This window comes from Colletotrichum scovillei (assembly GCF_011075155.1).
Source record: "Colletotrichum scovillei strain TJNH1 chromosome Unknown Contig00001, whole genome shotgun sequence".
NCBI classification, from domain to species: Eukaryota; Fungi; Ascomycota; class Sordariomycetes; order Glomerellales; family Glomerellaceae; genus Colletotrichum; species Colletotrichum scovillei.
Window position 1 is genome coordinate 2,339,417 of NW_023336259.1, and position 20,673 is coordinate 2,360,089.

Here is a 20,673-nt window from a genome sequence, read left to right on the forward strand (position 1 = left end):
GATCTCTGCCTCGCTTTTTCGACCAAGTCAAGGGAGAAAATTGGCCTAGATCCCTGCAGCTTACGAGGAGCTGAACCCAGACCGTATGATATTAGCTCTTCGCAGGTAGAATTGAGACTAATGACATCTCATGCGACTGGAGTCTCCTCTGTGCCCAGATGGCTCCATTGTCTCAGTTCGCCCTCTGCAGCTGACATATATTTCTCACGCTTCTCAAGGGAGTAAACTAATATTGAAAGAGACCAAAACTTTCGTTTTCACGTTCTTGTCCATATCTTGGTTGTTACATCCAATTCTCACTTTGGTAAAATAAAGTACAACACATGGCCCGCATGAGGGGCAACTCCGAAAGAAACGAAACACATCGAAAACATAAGTCTAGATGGGGCAAGTCCTCCTGTAATACGTCGTTACCACGAGGGCAGTGCAGGTTCCCGTAACGGTTCCACCAGAAGCAACATGCCAAAGGTGGGCATTGCGGGAAGACATAGTTAAGTGCTCCTGTACTTGACGGGTCATAAATAATGGGACCTAGCCGAAGTACATGACATCAAAGTCACGCTATGAGTAGAATCTATATACAGGGCGGCTTGAGGAAGTCTTGTCCGGATGCCTCCGTCTGATGATCATTCGTGTACGAAGTTCCGGAACTTCACCTTCTGCTTGTAGGAGCTGATTGTTTATGTGGGAGAAACCGCTCAGGTATCAGAAGCTCGACTACCTTCTATCATACCAACCTAGTTGGTGATACTCGATACTCATCATCTTTCAATAATTTAGTGGCCAGATAGAAATGTAGAGCATCTCGGTGAAAACTACTGATGAAGTTTTACTATGGTATATTGTCCGAAATTCGCTCACCCTTTCGTCAGTTTGAACTCTTGTTCTTCATGTGAGACACGGCTGTGGCACTCGGGATGTCACAAATCCTTCGGGGAGAAAGGGAAAAACTGGAGAGGAAGGTGTTGATGAGACAAAAGATCTGATCAGTTTTTCCGCCCCTTGTCCGGGTTTGCATCCCCCTCATATCCGTCAAGATCCCGTGACTGGCCGCTAGGGCCAACCAATACTGTTGTATGTAGACTTAATACCAGTAGACCAACAAGATGGGGGCCAGCGCACTGTCCTCGAGTAAAAATAGCGGGCTGATCCGACGAAAAGTGAGAGATGAAACAGACGTCAAGACCAAAATGTGGGCCCTTGAGGAGGGAAAGAAGAAAACTGTCTTGACGTGCTTGAGTACAGCCTGTACAGGTCAAGGAGAGAGCGCAGCGATGGATCGACTCTTTCTCATTGCCTCCAGTAATGTGATGATGTGATGTGATCGCTGCACCTTGTAAGAACACGGGTGAGATTCCTGACATGGAAGGAAAAAAGGAAGAAAAACGGCATTGCCGGCCAAGCTAAAGAGGTCGAATAAGCTTGTCTGCCAAGGTGGATATGCCGTTATGTCTACGTCCTTCTGAGAGTATAGGCTATAGGAGTAGTGCTTGGATGCCAAGGGCTAGCGGGGGTGACGCGAAGTATCATATCAGATACCCCATGGCGAAATATGCAGACCCGTGATAACGCACTCAATTAAGGTGTGACCAAGAACCGATGGCTTGGTTCCTAATGCAGACATTCCAAGAAGACAAGTTAGGGGATTGAAGCTGCCAAGAATGCTAGCAAAGGATTTACTTTCGATCGTCTGTTATATCGGATCATCCACATACTTTACACTCTACAGATATCTCACTTCATGAATTTTGAGAAGCAGAGGACTGAGCCGTACCATACGCCTTCCAGTTTTTGCCGCCCTTTCAGTGATGCACACATCTGCGGTCTGCTACGGCTAATGCACCCCTGTCCGTCAGGAGCAAGAAAGAAAAGGAAAGTGGGAGCGAGCTGGGGTCCGGCTAATGTTCCCCCTTTCTCATTTTTCCAGACGACCGTTGCAAGGTAAAAATACAACCTATTGATCCTACGAGGAGTTTCCATGACAGCACAAATTCACGTGGGAGGTCATCTCTCCAATAGAAGGTCACCGTATGGCAGAAACGTGTGGCTGGGTTGGAAAGCGGGCCATGTTATGCCATGCTCGGACTGCCAAGAAGCGACGGTCGACGTCCTGAAGTTCTGGAACGCGCGTCATCGTGATAGGTCCCGGACTCCTGGCCGTCCATCATCACTCCAGGGCTTCAGCCGACCCGACGAGAGAGCCTGTGAGGAGGGATTGAGGCAAAGGGCTCAAGAGGGCTCAAGAGGGATGGTGAAAACAGGTACCTCCTTGGCAATCTCCCGAGGAAGGGCAAGGGCGGCGTCAAGTGCGACAAGGGAGTCGTCGGGCTTGATCCCATGCTGTCACTCGTCTGGGACTAGAACTCCGTGAGAGCGGAGGAGATGAATGGGGAAAGGAGCCGTGTGGGGGGCGGAAGTTTTCTGCCCATCAGAGTCCAAGTTTGCCTCTGCGGAAGGCTCAAAAAGAGGTGTTTGACAGTCGGACCCATCGAATAACAGCTCTGATCAAGGTTTGGAGAGAATAGGACAGCAGCTGTAGCGTCTGAGCTTCTTTCCGTTGCCTGTGTATAATTGGCTATATGCCGCGGTACCTTGTCCCTTTGGAGAGTCTTGGTGCGCGATGGCGTCTCGAAGGTTGCAACTGATGCAAGGTACCAGTTGCCAAGCTCCCAAACCCCCCCACCATCCCGTAGATTCAGAAAAAGAACAATTGTGGATCCTGGCAGATCGGGGAGGTAGGCAGCTGGGCACATTGGATACAGAGTTCTGGGAATTTGAACCATATGTGACGGATTAACGACATGTGATTGGCTAAAAGCCCTAGTCGTAGTGCCCCACATGGACGTTACCGGCTCCTGCCAGCTGAGGCTATTTCCTTCTCAACCCCTGGTCGTTTTCCTTTTCGCACCTCACCTCGTCGAGGTCCTCAACTCTATTGCCTCCAAGAACAGACATCAATCTATTTACCTCGTGGCATTCGTACCGAACCGGATTGAAAGCTTCCTAGGAATCATCAAACCCCAGGAATTACACGTGTATTCGTAGGCCAAGTGCCCGAGTGGGCTGAGAATCACACTACGAGACGCCATGGCCGCACGCCCGCGACGACAGATCTTCCCTCATTCTGCTCGACTGCCGCATAAGATCAGCGATGGCCCCAAGGACGCATGATGATCCCGGCGAATTCAGCGTCGTGCAGCATGTCAGTCATCTTGGCATTTTCATAGACCCATGAGTCCATGACACCCAAGCATCCAGACTGGAGGAAGAGGTCAAGCCCAAACTTGGGATGGCGTCAAGTCATCCTAAGACGTGGGCTGCTAGCGTGTTTGGGCCTCGTGGAGTTGAGCCGCTGCCCATCACGCAGTCACGTCTCCTGGCGGGTCAAGTCGACTCTCTGCCCATTGGTCCACGAGCTCCTGACGGCTGTGAATCAGAGTTCAAACGACCGCGGAGACCTCCCGTCTAGTGACCCCGGTCTGCGGGTATTATTTTGTTTGCCCATGGGACGGTATGCAGGGGCCCAACCGCTCTTTACTACTCTCCTACATGGCGCCCCACAACGACAGCGATGGCAACGATGGTGTTAGTCTCTCGAGGCGTCCCTTTTAGGGAAGCCATGATGCCCAAGGAAGCAGCCTTCGTCTGTCTGCTCTGTTTCTCCAACCAACTTTGTTCTCTTGTTTTCGGATCTGTAGGCTTGAGGCCATTTTCATTCTTTGCCCTGGCGGTTGTAATTTTCCCCTGCCCTGGCGGCCATATTCAACTACACTTCTAATTCCTATTCACATTGCCTGCTGTCGGATCTGCCTTGTCTATACTACCTCACAGGTCCAACACTTACATCGAGATGGCTTTTTCAGAGAGATCATGCCCCGTCTCGGGCTCAGTAGGAGGAGGTGTTTGTCCAGTCGGCGCCAACAAATCAGGAAGGCAGAGCAGATCAAGCAGTCGTATGGGCCCACGAGGATGTTCCTTCTCGGGCTTCTCCCAGCCTGGTGACATCCACACAGCATTCGATGTAAGCCTTGACCAGCCTTCCCATAGGCTCGAACATACTGACAACATCTCAGATCCCTCGAGGAGTTGACGCAGAAGAGTGGCTCCGAATGAGGTACGCCTAGGTTCTTGCTATTCATCTTCCACAGCCAACTGACTTGACTATTATAGAGAGCGGAAATCCATCAACCATGTTCTCTATTCTCAATACCCATCACAGCAAGAGATCGATTCGGTCAAATCACAAGCAGAGTTGGATGCCTTCAACGTCAACGAGGCAGACCTGCTGGCCGTTGCCCTCGGAGCGCCGGCTAGACAAGTGATGCTAAGAGCGGAGGAGATTGGACCGCAGACAGGTTGGAAAGACGGCTTTCTCAGCGTAGAGCATGGTTTCTGCCCTCCAGACTACGATGAGGCGGCTGGTGCCCTGGCCAGATCTCCAGGCCGCGTTTGGATCGATCTCGCGGAACGCATGCCCGGGTGCGTGGCCCGCGGCCGAGTCCGAGAGTCAGTCGCCGCTGCACCTGTCATCGAGGGTACGGCAGACGTCATCCCCGATCAGGCCCTCTGGGCGGCTCTTGTGTCGCTCGGCATGCTCTGCTCTATTTACCGCTTCGAGCAGAAGTACGACGGTCACGATGGGGTGAACGCATCGACAAACCCCACAAAGTTGAAGTTGAACTGTAGAATGGGCGATCACTTGGGAGAGGAGCTCGTCGGCATCCCTCTCAGCATTGCTCTACCCTACTTCCAAGTATCCCGACGGATGGGCCGAACACTTCCTCACCTGACGTTTGTCGACCAATCTTCATACAACCTGAAGATCAAGGACGTCACCTCTACATACCCCTACGTCGCTCGTTTCGACAACATGGAGCTTAGATGGCCCATGTTCGGTGAGCGTGCCGAAGTCGCTTTCCTCAAGGGTGTTGCAGAGACTTCAGGTTAGTAGTGCCATGTCTTTTGGCATTGTTCCTTATTATTTCGGGACATAGTTACTGACTTGATGAGAAAGCTTCCTTCCAACACGGGCCCGACGCTATTGCAGCATGCCAAGAACATGTCATGAACCGCAACAACGAAGGCCTCCTTCACGAGATGATTCGTCTAAAGGAGATTCTCGAGCGCATGCCCAACGCCTTCCACTCTATTTCAACTAACCCTAATGCTGGTGAAAACTACGTGCCTGTTCAGCAATGGGTCCGCTGGGCTAAGTTCTCCGCTCCTCTCTCAAAGCGATGCCCTGCCTCCTCAGGCCTGCAATTCCCACCTTATTTGGTAATGGATGCTTTCTTGGGCAGAAGCAAGTAAGTCGATTATCATCATTTCTGCTTTTCCAATCAGTCACTTATCCTATTTCCAGCTACACCTCATTCCTGGGGGCCGAGGGTGTTCACCTCCGTGCTTGGTTCCCTGCCAACCTGCGTGCCTTTATTGCAGCCATCGAGTACCACTACCGCATCCCTGAATACGTCCAAAAGTCGGGCGACCCGCGTCTTATGGGAGTTCTTGATGGTATCGTTGAAGCCTATACTGGTGAACGTGGCTTCATGGGAGTACACCGCTACAAGGTCTTCGGCATCCTCGAGGTCGCCGCCAAGACTGGCCGAACGGAGACCAACGGCGCATCGGGTGCGGCAGACGGCGAGCGCCCATGGGAAGAGACTCATCGCCAGTTCTCAGAGGCAATGAAGGAGCGCCTCGAACCCTATCGAGGCAAACTGGCAATCGAGCCGCACCAGATGCGCGGCACTTTCGAAGAATGCCGCTACGTCACTCGCGTGTTGAACAGATCTTTTGTTGATTCTGATCCATCACGGTCGATTGCAATGGTCACGCTCGATATCCGAGAGACCGGCATCACGTTCGCACCAGGTGATCGTCTGGCCGTGATGCCCCTGAACGGGTGGGAGGAGTGTGCCAAAGTCATCGCCGCCTTGGGCTTGGAGGAGCATATCGACGCCCCGGTCGAGGTCAGCGGAATCTGGGCTCGCTTCGAGATGCATCTCGGGTCTGTCAGGAGAACCGCGACACCCAAGCTCACAGTCGGTGACATTCTTAGACGTGGCCATCTTGCCCCAATCACCAAGGAGATGGCCCTCAAGGTTCATGGTCTGCTGCATGCATCCTCCAACACCGTCTTGCAGGTCCTCAGCACGGATGAGTGGCCCGTCAGAGGATCGTTGGGCGACCTCTTGCAGGACGCTGTTACGGATACGCCACCCCAAATCTGGGATAGAGTATTCAATCTCGACAATCTCGCATGGCTTGCGGATCTTGTTCCCCTCGAGGTTCCACGCACCTACTCCATCGCAAGCTACACGGAAGAACTTCTCCCAGAGACAGTCGACCTCGCTGTGTCCCGTTCGGAATACAAGCTGTGCTCTACCTTTTCCAGGGGCAAGGAAATCACCCGTGCCGGAGTCTCCAGTGGATTCCTGAACCCGCCCGTGGAGATGGGCGAGATTGACTCAGACGACGAGATTCTCATTGGCGTCTCTCGCCCAGCAGCCTTCCACCTCCCGCTTGACCCTATGGCACCCTGCGCCTTTTTCGCCGGCGGAAGCGGTATCGCACCCTTCCGCAGCTTTTGGCAGGCTCGCCTCACACAAAGTGGCTTGTCTGGTGGCAAGAACCTTCTGTACCTCGGAGTCCAGAACCGTGAGAAATTCTGCTTCGAGGAGGAGCTGCGACAGTATGTCAACGCAGACTTCATGGAAGTCCACGTAGCATTCTCAAGGGATTCTCGTGGTCTCGCTTACGAGGGCCAGGATCTCGTGGAGAAGCACATCCCTCCTCGCTACATCGACACATTGATCGTTGAACAGGGTCTGCAGGTCTGCGACCTTGTCATGTCCAAGAAGCAGGGAGGTCTCGGCGGCTACCTTTACGTCTGTGGTTCCGTCTCCGTGTTCGATTCCGTTATGAACGGAATCAGGAAGGCAATCTACACCTACAGGACCGCTACAGAAAAGGGAGTTGATCTGATTATCGACAAGGCTTTTGCGGAGAGACGCTTTATGCTCGATGTTTTCATGACGCCCAAGCCTCTGCCCTGCAACCTGCCGACGATTCCCTTGTCGGAGCTCGCAAAGCATACAGGTCACCGTCCCGGTTCTCGCATGTGGATCGGAGTCCACGGCAGTGTCTACGATGTCACCGACTTCTGTCCCATGCACCCCGGCGGAACGCTCATCATCAAGTCCAACGCGGGTGTTGACTGTTCCAAGTCATTTGACAACCTCGCTCACACCAACAACCCCGAAGTCTCTAGCCTGTTGACCAAGTACTTTGTTGGACACTTGACCCCGAAGCCCGACTACGGCAGCGATGAGATCTCTGCTCTGCACGATCTCTGGTCGGCGTACCTCCGATCCACTGTCGAAACCCTGGTGGCTCATCAATTTGAGATGTACGAGATCATGGGCGCGTCCCTCGAGACCAACTCATCCCACGACCCTGCAGGCAGCAACAACATCTGGCTGCGCGAGAGTCTGCCTAACATCATCGCTGTCCGTACATTCTATGGCTACCAGAGTCGACTGCTTCAAGGAGGCTTCTCGGCTCTTTTTGGCCACAAGCTTCAAGAGCTTGTCCTCAGACTATCATTCGGTGTCGCCAGCGCCAATGGCCCGGCCGCCGACACCAAGCTGCCCGACGTCCTCGGCACCGTGGCGCGCGCAAAGACGAGCGGAGATGCGGCGCACTGCACCAAAGAGGTCGCCCTCGTGGGTCAGTTCGTTTGCGACGCCGACGCCTCACTTCGCTTCCAAGAACGCGGTGTCTTTGCTTACGCAGCCCGTAGCGTCGAGCTTGACATTGCCCTTCTCGAAGACCTCCGTCAGGAAGCATGCACTGGAATGGACGCCTTTGACAGCATCGCAGCGTCAATGAAAGACTCGTCCGATCCAGATGTCGAAAACACCCGCCTCACCGCACTTTCCACGTTCCTCCTTCAGGTTCTCGAGCGTATGGCTCGCCACCTCGAGGTCTTTTACGCCCAGCTCGCCCGCTGCTCCGTCTACCAGCCCAAGCTCGAGCAAAACCCGGCCCGGACCCGCTGGGCCCTCGTCCGCCGCCGCATCCGTGACGGAAGCCTCTTTGTACTCGCCACCAAAGCGGAGCTCAACCCGAGCATGCTGGAGCAGCCGACATCAGCGCCGTATTACATGTCAAGAGCAAACCCGAATCAGAACATTGACTTCGATCGGGTCATGGCGCAAGTGCAGGCCAGCTTACATGCTGGGGGCGGTCACGACGCCTCGTCCCCTGCTCACCACGGGCAGCAGCCTCTGACCCTCAACGCTGTGCATCAGGCCCGTGGTCGCAGCACAGGCGATACCAGCGCTGTCGCGAGCCGCGAAAACGCGGGCGCGCTGCGGGCTATGAATAGTTTCGTCGAGAAGAATAGCCGTGCCATCCGCAGGCTGAGTAAGATGCCAGCTGTTGCTATGAACTTTGAAGACATCCAAAGGGCCGCACTGCTCGAGATGTCTCAGAACGGCGGCCCGCTTTCACCACCAGAAATGGCTGGCGACGCCATGTTGGGTCTTGGTCTCGGACCGGAACACGCCATGAGGCTGAAGCATGGCAACAACGGCAACGGGAACAGGGTGCTTCCGACGCCACCTTCAAGCCGCGGCTCAAGTCGCTCGCCAACACGATTCAATCATCCATATGGTATTAGTCAACAACCACACGGGAAGCCGACAGCAGAAATGCTACTTTCCAAGCTCAATCGGCCCCGTGGTGCATCGCTCACCCGAGGAGGACCACCTTCGGGTCCCAATTCACCCGCTCCATACCCCGTAATCGGGTCTCACTCTCCGCCACTCAATCATCCTGTCGACGCGCAAAGTGCTCTGAGCTCTATGATGAGCCGCCTCAACACCAGACCTCGCAGCGGCTCCGCTGCCATGTCCTCGACCAGTCATCATCACCACCAGGCCATGGGCGGCGGGCTAGTACGCTCAAGGTCGACCATGAGCATGGGCAGCGCGGGAGCCATGAGCGGCGGTAGGGCAGCGGCGGGCCATGTGCCGCAGAGATCCACGAGCTCCCTCCGGGCACTGAAGCTCAGGAGCGTGATGGAGCAGAGCGAAGAAAGGGTCGCGCCTACGTTTTGACGTGGTTCGTTGTGCGTTTTGGGTTCGGATGTTTTTGTGACGAGGTATATGTAATGAATCCCCGGTTCCGATTCCTGGTTTCCCGTCGGTCACCGACAATGGGATGAACGGGCGTTCCTGTGGGTCTGGTCCGCTCGTCAACCACGACGATGAGGACGACGGCTCAGCGGCCTGGTGGTGCTTGGCGAACTTGGCGCGCCCCGTGTCCGTCACAAGCCACGTATCCGATGTTGTTTGTTCGGATGTACGAGACCCAAATGGTGTTGTTACTCTTTCAATGTCCATGTTTTGCGATTTGCGTTTCCGATTTGTTGATGCCTGGGAACCCAGATCCCAAAGGCCCCCCGGACACGAAAAAAGAAGAAAAAAGGCTTCAGTGGGGAAAAGTTACAGTATTGAAGAATGTGTACAATAGAATTCAAATTTGAAGAAAGCGTTGAACGTTATGTTTGCTATGGCGATTCTTCTCGTGACGTGCGAGGACGCTCAGTGACTCGATGCATCGCGTGATTGACCTGATTTTGATGGTGGTGGAGTGGGTGGTAGCATGTCGTCTTGGTGATTCGACTCAATAGAGCTACTGATGTTGATGAAGTGAATGAGAGAATTCTCTCAAAATTTGAATAAAGCTATTTCTAAATGGAGACTAGTAGATAACATGCAAAGTTGATAACTTTGAGGTTGTAACAAATAAGTGGAAAATGCACCTTGTTGAATGAAGAAAATTCGCAAATGACCCCGTGGTATTGATGTTAGTTTTACACAATCTTTCTCTGACGCCTTTACCACTTTCCGCCTTCTTGTTTGTCTAAAGCCCGGATAGAGAGTGAAACCTATGGATTATTTGTCCAATGCTTGTGATTGACACTGTTGAAAGTTAGCCAAGATTCAAGAGCTGCTGGGGGATGTATGGGACTCGGGGGGAGGTACGGAAGAGGAAGAAGACTCACCATCTGGAAGTAAATGCCCTTCTCGGCAATCAAACTCGCGTGATCACCCCGCTCAACGACCTTGCCGTCCGCCATGACGAAGATGACGTCGGCATTCTGCACCGTCGCAAGCCTGTGAGCGACCATGATCATCGTCCGGCTGCCCTTGGTGGCGTCGAACACGGCCTGGACGCCGCGTTCCGTCTCGCTGTCGAGCGCGCTCGTCGCCTCATCGAGCAGCAGCAGCGACGGACGGCGGATGAGCGCTCTCGCGATGGAGACGCGCTGCTTCTGGCCTCCTGAGAGTGTGACGCCGGCGTTGCCGACTTGGGTGTTGTAGCCCTCGGGTAACGAGATGATGAAGTCGTGGATACCTGCATCCCGCGCCGCGGCGTGGACCGCTTCGTCTGACACGGCGTCCTCGTCTTCGATACCGAGGAGAATATTCTCGCGGATGGATCCGGTGAAGAGATTGGGCTCCTGGGAGACGAGAGAGATGTTCTTGCGGTAGTTGACGAGGTCGAGCGTCTTGATGTCGTGTCCGTTGTACAGGATCTCGCCGCCGGCCTGGAGGGTGTAGAAGCGCTCGAGGAGGGAGATGATGGTCGTCTTGCCGGAGCCGGAAGGTCCGACGATGGCGGCGAATTGGCCTCGCTCGATTCTGAGGTCCAGGCCCTTGAGGACGGGGAGTGTTCTGGTTGGGTAGCTGAACCAGACGTCCTTGAAGTCGATCTCGACGCCCTTCTCGTAGTGAACTTCGTAAGGAACGATGTCGCTGACGCCCTTTTGGGGTTGGTTGTCGTCGTCTTCGTTCTCGCGGAGAGCCAGGATGCGGTCGGCTGCGGTCTTTGCCTTGGCAATGTCTATTGACTGTCAGCTGCATTCACGTGTGGGACGTGGAGGGGGACATACTGGGACCAAAGCTGAGCCATTGACCGGCGCTCATGCCACCTTGAACAACCGCAATGTATACAACCACTGCGGAGTGTCAGTAAACAATCGACCTCGATGGGTTGTATATACTTACTGTACTGGAAGGGCGTATACTCGTGCCCGGCAAGCAGCTTGCCACCGTACCTGCAAATAGTCAGCAATAAAGTCTGCAATCCACACATGAAACCACTCACCAAAGCACGAAAGCCATGCAAAGCAGCGAAATACTATCGCTGAAAGAGAAGACCATGACGGAAAAGCGAGACTTGCGGAAAGCATCCTTGATGTGATCCTTGAGCAAGTTATCGTAGCGGTCGCAAATTCCGTCTTCCATCGTAAGACTGGAAACGGTGCGGATCGCACTGATGCTCTCCGACGCAAACTTGGCACTTTCGGCAAAGACGGCATTGTTGGCGGTCTCGAAGCTGGTCTCGTGCCTCACACGGTAGAACATGGCTGCCACGATGATAGGCATGGATGTGCCGAGCGCGACGAGGGTAAGCTTCCAGCCGAAGACGAGACCAACGACAACGCAGCCAATGACGTTGAACAGCGAGATGAGAACGAAAGCCATGTTTGTGCCCAGGAGCTGCTGCAGCATGGTAGGATCGGTGGCGAGGCGGGCGGTCAGGGAACCGGCAGAGTTGCCCTCAGCATCGAAGAATGAGGAAGGTTTGTAGATGATGTTGCGGAAGTACTCCTTGCGGTAAACGCGTACAATACCCTGTGAAATTGTCAGGTAAGAACCCAGCAGAGATGAACGCGTGACTTACGAAGCCGATTGTGGTGGTTGCCCAGCCGAGCAGGAAATGACTGACTCCCACACCTGTGGCGAGGTACATGAACATCTCACACCAATGGTTGGCGATGACTCTCAGGAAGTTGCCCCAGTAAGAGAAGAGAGAAACCAGAACCGCGAAAAGGTAAGCTTGAACAGGGGTACTCGCTGCAAGTATTGTCAGTATTTCAATCAGGAGGCATTGTATGTTGATGAATGCTCACCTCCAGCACCGAGTGCTGCAAACGCAATGATGATGTACGTCTTCCATCTCTTCCTCTGCTCGCCGAGCAGCTGACCGAAGCTACCGAACATGTGGAATGCTCTCCATCTACCAAGACATCCTCTTGGCTCCTTGACAACTCTCAAGCTACCGGCTTCGATGCGCTCGAGCTCCTCATCAGAACCGTTGATCTCGTGGAGATGTTGAAGCATGCCCGTGGAAGTGCCCTCGCTGCTGGGTCGCTTCTCGGTGAGATCCCCGGTACTGCTGCCTCCCTGAAGAGACTTGTGGACGGAAAGACGCTCAGGCTCGGGTCGTCTCCAGCTGAGGTCACCAAAGAGGACGTCCTCTTCCTCTTCGACGCCCATGTCGAGCTTCTGTGCAGTAGCCAGCAGGTGGTAAGGACCGTCGACTTGAGACATGAGCTCTTCGTGCGTACCCTGCTGGACGACCTGGCCCTTGCGGAGGAGAATGATGTTGTCGGCCTTCTTGATGGTTCCGAGACGATGGGCGATGATGATGGTTGTGCGTCCCTTGCATGCGCGGTCGAGAGCGGCCTGCACGATCTGTTCGCTACGGACATCGATGGCGGAGGTGGCCTCGTCGAGGATGAGGATCTTGGGCTGCTTGACGATGGCGCGGGCGATGGCGAGACGTTGGCGCTGACCACCGCTGAGCTTGATGCCAGCATCACCAACTTCAGTTTGGTATCCCTAACGCGGGTTAGTATATGAGTCTGACGCGGAGGCTTTGAAGACAATACCTCTGGCAAACGTGAGATGAATTCATCGGCAAAGGCATCCTTGCATGCCTCTTCAATCAACCTTGCCTTAACCGCCTGGGACTTGTGCTCCCATTCAGTTCCGATGAGACCGTACTCGACGTTCTTGAAGATAGTAGTGTTGAAGAGAGCGTTGTCTTGTTGGACCAAGCCGATTTGGCTACGCCACCACTTGGGATCAATCTCGCTGAGTAACCGGCCGCCGACACTGATGATACCGTTGCGGAGCCAGAGAACCTGGGATGGTGTCAGTTACTGTCTCACGAATGCAATCGAAGAGAACATAGCTTACCAGTTGGTTAGTCTGCATGTCACCATTGAACTCGTACCATCTCTCCAAAATGCCGACGATTGTACTTTTTCCGGAACCCGAAGGACCCACAATGGCAGTGACTTTGCCGGCAGGGAACGTGAGAAACAGGTTGTCCAAGATCTTCACGTCAGGACGCTTGGGGTACACAAAGTTGACGGCCTGGAAAACAATGTCTTCGGCGGCCGAGACCTCGGGGGCCTTGAGCGTTCCGTACGTAGCCTTGGGGGCGTCTATGATGGTGTGGAAGATGGCATTGGCGTCGGCGGCCTGCGATGCGGACTGTAGTGGCGCAGTGATTTGACCTAAGGAGGAGGCCATCATCATGATGCAGAGAAGGACACTGTATTTCGGATGAGTTACTCAAGGCTGATCCTGAGGGAGGATAATGACTTACACGATCAAGGATGTGGGAGTCGTCAGGGCCATCATAGTGTACATCTGGAAAGCGTACCAGAATGACAGAGCGAAGGTTCTAAACGTGTTAGCTGACAAGCTTGAATGTCCGTTGGATCGAATCCTTACGCGTAGATGGCGAAGAAAACTTTGGAATGTCAGCAAGGAATAACTCTATCAATGAGGTCGCGCCAACTTACTCAATCCTTGCTGAACCGCAATGAGCCAAGCCATACCAGCACCCCTCTTCCGTGACTGATCTGCCAATATTCCGTACTTTGCAAGCAACTTGAACTCGGCACCGCATGCAGCAAGCATTCGGATTGAGCTGAAAGCCTCGGTCGCGACGGAGGCGGCCTGGATGTCCATGTCCTGGACATCCTTTAACCTCTTGATGATTGGCGGCGTGGTGATGGCGTACACGATGGCGATGAAGACCAGTCCGGAGCTCGTCGTTAGCGTGAGAAGCCAGTTGTAGGCGAAAGCGATGGTAAATCCTGCAATGACGACTGCAAGACTAGAGAAGAATTGCCCCATCTTCTCGGAGATACCCAGCTGCAAGATGCTTGCGGTGATGGTAATGATGGCGGCTGTCTGACCAGGCGCCAACATGTCTAGCATTGAGATTGGGAGGTTGAACAAGCATCGTAGGTAGTGTAGGCGAATCTTTGCTGAGATGCGAAGACTCGTCATGCGGAAGCCGAGCTAATCATTTGTCAGTTGATGCAAACCCTATAATTTGAGGGTACTCACATTGGAGAGGTATGTCAAGATGAGCCTGGCAATGAACAGATAGACGATGTATAATCTGGTCAAGTCAGTTGATGTGGTCAGACATGGATGTTTGTTGAGACTTACACTCCCTGATTGACTGCTTTCTCAAAGTCTTCTTGTGTCTCTGATGTGCCTTGCATGAAGAACCCCGTGAAGGTGCCCACCAGTTGTCCTAAGCACGTCAGTGAGCTGGTATAGTCTTGAGCGTGGAAATGCACTCACCAAAGACAATGTTCATCACCGGCATGGTAAGGCCGGCACCGATAGCGCCAATGATTGACCCTACTATGATAAACTTGTCGAGTAATGTTCCATAGTGGAAAATTTTCTGTGTCGCCGGTCAGCAAAGAACAGGTACGACGAAGCCGCGATGGCGACTAGGTGTCAAAGCCAATCGAACATACAAAGAAGTTGCGTATCGTCAATAACGTCTTGGCGTTGAGCTTGTACCAGGCCTTCTTGGGCTCCGCTGGTGTGGCACCGGGATCGGTGGGGGCGCCCGCGGCCCCGTTGGCCGCAGCCGGAGCTGCCGCATCAGCGGCGCCGGCCGGCGTGGCCATGGTGGGTTCGGGTGTTGGAGTGGGTCTCGTAGACCGGAGTGGGTGATCGGATACCGGGTCCGGCGGCAGATCGTGTTTGGGTTGCAAGCTATGTGGAGGCCCGGGCCATGTGGGAGCTGACCAGGGATCGGCGTGTGAGGAGGGTGGGCTTGCTTAAGTGGTAGATCCGGTATACTTTGACTAAATGCTCGTGTCCTTATGCGATGTTCGATACCCAAAGTCGTGGCAAGATTTGTCAAATGCCAAAGATGTTGCTTTCGAGTATGTTGAAGGTGGCGTCTTTTGTCGTCCCGCGGTAGTCTCCAACAATTGACAAAGAGCAAGCAGGCGACTTGCTAGGATCCGGGGGATGGTCAGGTTGGCAAATCGCAGATGGGGCTCTGGAAGAAACCACAGCCAAAACTCGATCAGGAGGGGAGGGGAAGGGGGAGAACAGGGCAAGGGTTTGGAAAGGGGAAATCGGGGGATGGGGGGTATCGCTGTGAAATGGAGGGAACGGCAGATGTAACCACTAAGGTTGTCAACGGGCCACCTGAGTGATCAAAGGGCTGTGTTGGTTCCGCATCGCTGTTCGAAACAGCGAAATCGACCCAGCGCCGAGAGAGTTGTTTGGGGATGAGGATTGTGAGATTGCTTGGTGGGAGAGATGGGATGGATTTGGAGACGGGAGACAGAGAGAGTAGAGGGTGCCTTTCTTGGGGAGAGCAGATGGTTGATGCCTTGGGACTGAGAGGGGAGACGCCTGGGCAGCAAAGACAAGTCTAAGTCGATGATTCAAAGGTAAGAAACGCTCAAGTGGAACTCAATAGGGAAACCCAGACCCAGAGGGCGGAGCGTGGGAGGAGCGTGGAGGAGAGGAAGGGCCATGGAAGGAATGGGGGCAAAGATGGCTGAGAGTGTGTGAGGGTAAGCTCAGATCGGTCTTGGAGGGGGCAAGCGGAAACGAGTAAGGGAACGGACGTGGTTTCTTCTCTCTACCCGTGTGATGTAAAGATGAAACGAGAAGCATGTGTTCATGTTCCCTTTTGCTGGGGGCTCTCTTCTCTTAGTCTTAGGTGCAGTGCTCCAGTTTTGCCGCTTCTTTTCGCGGGTACTTTCGTATGTCTGTCTTGTCGCTCACTTCGCACTATTTCCGTGTCAAAGCTCTGCACGCCAAAGCGCATGCTTAGAGCACGAAATAACTACGGGATACCATTTTCTCATACTCGCATATGCAGGTTGAGGGGCTATCTGGGATCGCCCGTGCGGGAGGATGGATCATCTTCCGGCTCGTCCCAGAGTGGTCTGGGGCAAAGCCAGGAAACGCATGCTTTGCGATCCAAGACAGGTATTGCACCCAATTCCCCCTTCCTCATCCTTACCCGTCCACACCATCCCTTCCCCTTCACCACCCTTTCATTTTCTCCATGTGTCGCCAATCTCTGACGATCAATGCCTAGAAGGGCAATTCAATGGAGAGATTTCATCTTTTGTTTTACAAGTCATGGGAAGTGGTGTCCATGGTTCGCAGATGAGCGGCATGGATTGGCCGGCCGGAAAGAACGCGAGCCAGGGGATGCGATTCCGAGGACACACGTGAAGGGAACGTTTTTAATTTCTTGCCCAGCGCGTTTTCTCTGCCCGTGTTTGTGTTTAGGAACATGTGTTATCCATGATGTGTATTTCTGGCACATGGAGTATTTGACATCTTGACTTCAAAGGCTAGTTGATGGATCCATACCTACCCCGTCATGACAAAAGACAAAAGACAAGCGTCTCTAGACTCTACGGAGTTCGTTTCCGCCGGATCATGCATTTATGCGCTTCGGCCTCTAGTCAGTCAATCAATCACATTTGACATGTTGACGGACCCGTGATGGGAACTCCTGTCAAATGCTCTGGCATTGCCATCTAGAATTTCTAGCTGCACTCGTCCTGCCTAGCAACTAACAACCCAACCAAAACCCCCTTGAAGAAGTCGGTGGCGATAAACATGATTTGAAAACCAGTAAAGCCAGGAAAACCATAAACCGACGCAAGAAAACCCAAATAACCATAATACCCGACTCCAGCAGGCTCCAGGATATGCGGCATGCCAAACACCCGTCTATCTCTAATGCTGACACGAGGAGGAAACCAGTCCCTTTGCTGTACCTCCCTACCCCGTCCATGAATCCAAAAAAAAAATCCAAAAACGACAATCGATGCTAATTATCCGGGGATATTCCCTCGGCTGGGATCACCCTTCCCCCACACTCCATCCTTACGACAGGAGACCCTCTTCTTGCATGTCAGCCTGGGTCTCGCGGATGATGTCGCCAAGCTCCTTGATGGTATCCTTGTCACGGGGTAGGGTGTGGCCCTTGGCATGGTCGAAAAGATATGCGGTGTCGGGATCGCACATGTTGTAAAGGGCCATAGAACCATCGACATAAGGATCCAAGGATCCGACTGAAAGGAAGAGGATCGTCAGCATTCCTCCGGATAAGCAGCATTGAAGCAATGCGAATATCGTCTTGACTTACTAATGTGCAAGGTGCGGGCCTCGATGCGCTCCTCGCTCTCGTCAGAGAGGACCAGGGCGTGAGTCTTGGGGTCGACCGGAGGCCAGCCAGCAAAGAAGATGCCGTACTTGAACGCCGGCTTGATGCCGGAGCGCTTGAGGCGGCGCTGCTCGTAAAGCATAAAGGTGGATGCCACGGTGGCGCCCTCGGAGTAGCCGATGATGCCGTCAAAGGGGCCGCGCTTCGCGACAATGTCGGCCAGGAACTTGATGGCTCTGTCGGTACTGCGGTGGGTGGTTGCGATGCCCTCTCTCATGAGCTCTCTCATCGTGTCTTCGGGGGTCTCGCAGTCAGGGAAGTCACGAATGCGCATGAGGACATCGTCGCTGTGGGACTTCTCGACATCCCTATCGGGCTCGATGAAGCGGTAGTAGGGGGGAGCTCCGAAATAGTCCTCAAACCCCGGAGGCGGGACGGCCTTGCAAGGTCCATGGATGAAGTGGAACTGAGCCGTGCCATCCTCAGTAAGCTCCTTCAAGATGGGGGCTGAGAGACTATCAGTAAGTGAATCTCAATAGTGAAGCCGCTCACGATAAGTCTGTGGTGACTCTACTGCATGAGAGAGAACTCACCAAGTTGAACTTGGAATTTCTAGTGTATGTTAGTGAAATGCCATAGATAGCATCTACAGGTCTGAGTACTCACGTCCGAGCTGCCGTAGGCACCGGGAAGGCACAAGAAGCGCAACATGGTGAATGTAGGTATGTGTTAGCGTGAGATGTGAGAGCGGAACCGAGCGAGACCGATCGTCCAATGACAAGTGAACTGTCAAAAAGCGGGAAGCTGGAAAGTGGACGCGAGAGTATTTGTGATGAAGTGGTTTGATGATGTTGATGATTGTGGATGATGAATCAGCGAGGTGTGGAGATGAGATAGTTCGATGAGGATGACCTGGCCAACAGGAGCGTTTTAATCAATTCGAAGCTATCTAAAGAAACACTTGTGATATGATGCGCGGTAATCGACCCACGACAAAATCATCAGCTCAGACAGGTAATGAGACGGCGCAGCAGTTGAGGCGGGACGACGACAAGACACAGGAGGCGGCTTAGTTGACCCAGTCCCAGGCTTAGAATGACAACTCAAATCGACCGTGACCCGGAACGAATAAGGAACTTGTGAAACTCTGCACCTCAGCAAGATTGGGGCGATGAGTTGTTTTGTCGGTACCTTGCCGTTGAATGATGGGACCAACCCGAACAACGGGTCGGTTTGGGCTGTCTAGAGCGCGAGAGCTGGAGCGGAATACTGGACCAGCGGCTGATGGGTGGATGAGTGCTTCACTGAAAGGGTTGGAATGATGAGGTGATGTGAGACCGGGCCTGTGAGTATCGGTCCTGAGACCGGCTTGGCAGGGTGTCCCGGTCCTCGGTCGAGTAAAAACTGGACGAGGATAGACGATGTTAGTGAGTGGGCGACTCAAGACATGGAGGCGAAACAAGCGCGTCGAGACGCCACGCCACATGGAAGGGGTCGAGGAATGCCTGCCAGTGGGCTTCTTTGCAGAGAGAGGCAAGACACTTGGCAGATAGTCTGATAGATGTGGCAGGCTGCCAGTCAGCCTCTGGGCATCCCGAGATCCGAACCCTCGGTCGACGCGTTGGTGATGCACTGGTGCAACCGATGACATGTTGGTTCTGAAGTGGACTACTTTGGGCTGGACTTCGGTCCGGCTCTTGTCACCTTGTAAGCTTGAAACGGGATAAGGAAGTGCCCGCGCGGGGGCGCAGTGTGGGTGTGACGGTCTCGTCTATCTGACTAGAACGGGCGAGGAGATGAGCAGAGCGGGATGGGTGGGATAGTCAGAAAGTGTGCTGAAGAGCGTGATGAGCTTGAGTGAGAATGTGGGATTGGAAGGTTGTGAGAGTGCGCTTGTGCGTACATATCGGAGAGTAAGCGAGGATGAAAGGCGGGTGAGAGAGATGGGGCGATTGAGTGGCTTGGGGGATGAGTGAGTGAGTGAGTGAGTGAGCGGCGTCCACGGTAGGCGCGTGTGTTTGCAGAGAAGGAAACATTGTTTTGCAAAGATGCGTTTCCTTGGAACACGGCCGTTCGCTGACTTGCAGAACGACTTGACGGGATGTGGTTAGATGAGCTAGGATGGAACAGGACACATTTGGGGGATGAGAGTTCTCGTATGTGATCCTTGAGTGAGTGAGCAGAGCGCAGGGTGAGTTAGTGGGTATGGGCAGGATTCAGGTACACATTGACAAACGAAGCGTACTGCAGCGCGGCAAAGTCCGAGGTACCTCCTTGAGGTTCTAGCTGTACTCGAGCTAGGATGACCGTAGAACCAGACTAACGCCTGCGCAAATCGAGTGCGGTGCAGGGATAAGGCCTCTAGTGTGGCTGGCGCGTGTCAAATAAGAGCTTTGATGGTGCAACGGCACGGGAAGGAGGTGCGACGGAGGGCGCGCTTGTGATTTGGAAGCTGCCAAAGCTTTCTGACAGAAGCAGTTTTAGAAACACCCTTCATGCCTTGGGTTCTCTACCAGTAACAACGAATAGAACCGGGATAGGGAGTCGAAACCTGAATGCGAGACCGAACTCTCTTGACTCGATGGAGTAGCAGTAACGATTGTTGTTGTCGAGAAGGATGATGTGTAATTTGTTGTGTCTGAGAGATGTGGAAATGTTCAAGGGAGTTGGGCTGAGGTGCGAGTGGAAGTATTGCGGAGAGTTTCCATCGAGGTGGACCAGAGAAACGGGTATGGAGTGTTAAGCAGGACAATGTCTTAGACAGTGTAGTACGATAAGGAGGGTAGATGCGATAGGCCGATAAGACGATAAAGTGGATATGGTCATATGCGGTGCAACCCGACGCGACCTTACGTTGACTTCATCCTCTCCATCCTCATCTCTCGTTTCTCCCAAACCCCAGTCACCAGGTCAGGCGAAAAGGGCCAAGGTAAGCCAATTCGGGCGATAGATCCGACTATTCCTTTTTCGGGATCCTGCACCAACACCTGCATATGGTGCCGTTCGAAGGCTGCATCTCCTACCTGCAATCACTGCGAACTCTCTGCAGCTTAGATCTGCCGCCGCGTTTTTCTGTACCTTCAACCCCTGCTTTATTCCCCCTTCTCTCCCCAGATGTCTCGCCCGCCGGATATCGTTCCAGACGCAGGTATACTACGAATACTGCTGTTGCCCCAAGGCTGCTGCTGCTGCTGCTGAGTGCCCACTCAATCCCATTCGCTGGGCTGTCTTACAGTAAGACAGACGTTGGAACGGTCCTGGGCTTTTTCTTATTCATCTGTACAGGAACCGGCACCGCATACCTTGGCAGAGGGTCTCGGTTTGCTTGATGCGATAGGCCTC

At 53.5% G+C, this 20,673-nt stretch overlaps 3 protein-coding genes across 3 annotated transcripts; 1 reads left to right on the forward strand and 2 right to left on the reverse strand.

The window, feature by feature from the left end:
• Positions 1–3,850: 3,850 nt before the first annotated feature.
• On the forward strand, positions 3,851–9,125 carry HER10_EVM0000134 (cytochrome b5-like Heme/Steroid binding domain-containing protein; the record flags this gene model as incomplete). The annotated part of the gene is made up of 5 exons (XM_035469929.1): positions 3,851–3,998; positions 4,048–4,114; positions 4,171–4,943; positions 5,015–5,306; positions 5,363–9,125. 5 exons carry the CDS (start codon positions 3,851–3,853, stop codon positions 9,123–9,125), a joined length of 5,043 nt encoding a protein of 1,680 aa, XP_035337890.1.
• Positions 9,126–10,937: 1,812 nt separating this feature from the next.
• On the reverse strand, positions 10,938–14,389 carry HER10_EVM0005069 (ABC transporter; the record flags this gene model as incomplete). Its single annotated transcript, XM_035474694.1, has 13 exons — positions 10,938–11,032; positions 11,082–11,131; positions 11,182–11,711; positions 11,761–11,933; positions 11,990–12,611; positions 12,687–12,701; positions 12,752–13,006; positions 13,062–13,422; positions 13,477–13,554; positions 13,605–13,623; positions 13,676–14,180; positions 14,229–14,283; positions 14,334–14,389. 13 exons carry the CDS (start codon positions 14,387–14,389, stop codon positions 10,938–10,940), a joined length of 2,814 nt encoding a protein of 937 aa, XP_035338316.1.
• Positions 14,390–17,051: 2,662 nt separating this feature from the next.
• HER10_EVM0008925 (uncharacterized protein) lies at positions 17,052–19,427 on the reverse strand (the record flags this gene model as incomplete). The annotated part of the gene is made up of 4 exons (XM_035478430.1): positions 17,998–19,427; positions 17,925–17,943; positions 17,314–17,838; positions 17,052–17,239 (listed from the first exon to the last, which is right to left on the reverse strand). The coding sequence occupies exons 1-4, from the start codon at positions 18,040–18,042 to the stop codon at positions 17,052–17,054; spliced, it is 777 nt and encodes a 258-aa protein (XP_035338703.1). The 5' UTR covers positions 18,043–19,427.
• Between the last annotated feature and the right edge of the window lie 1,246 nt (positions 19,428–20,673).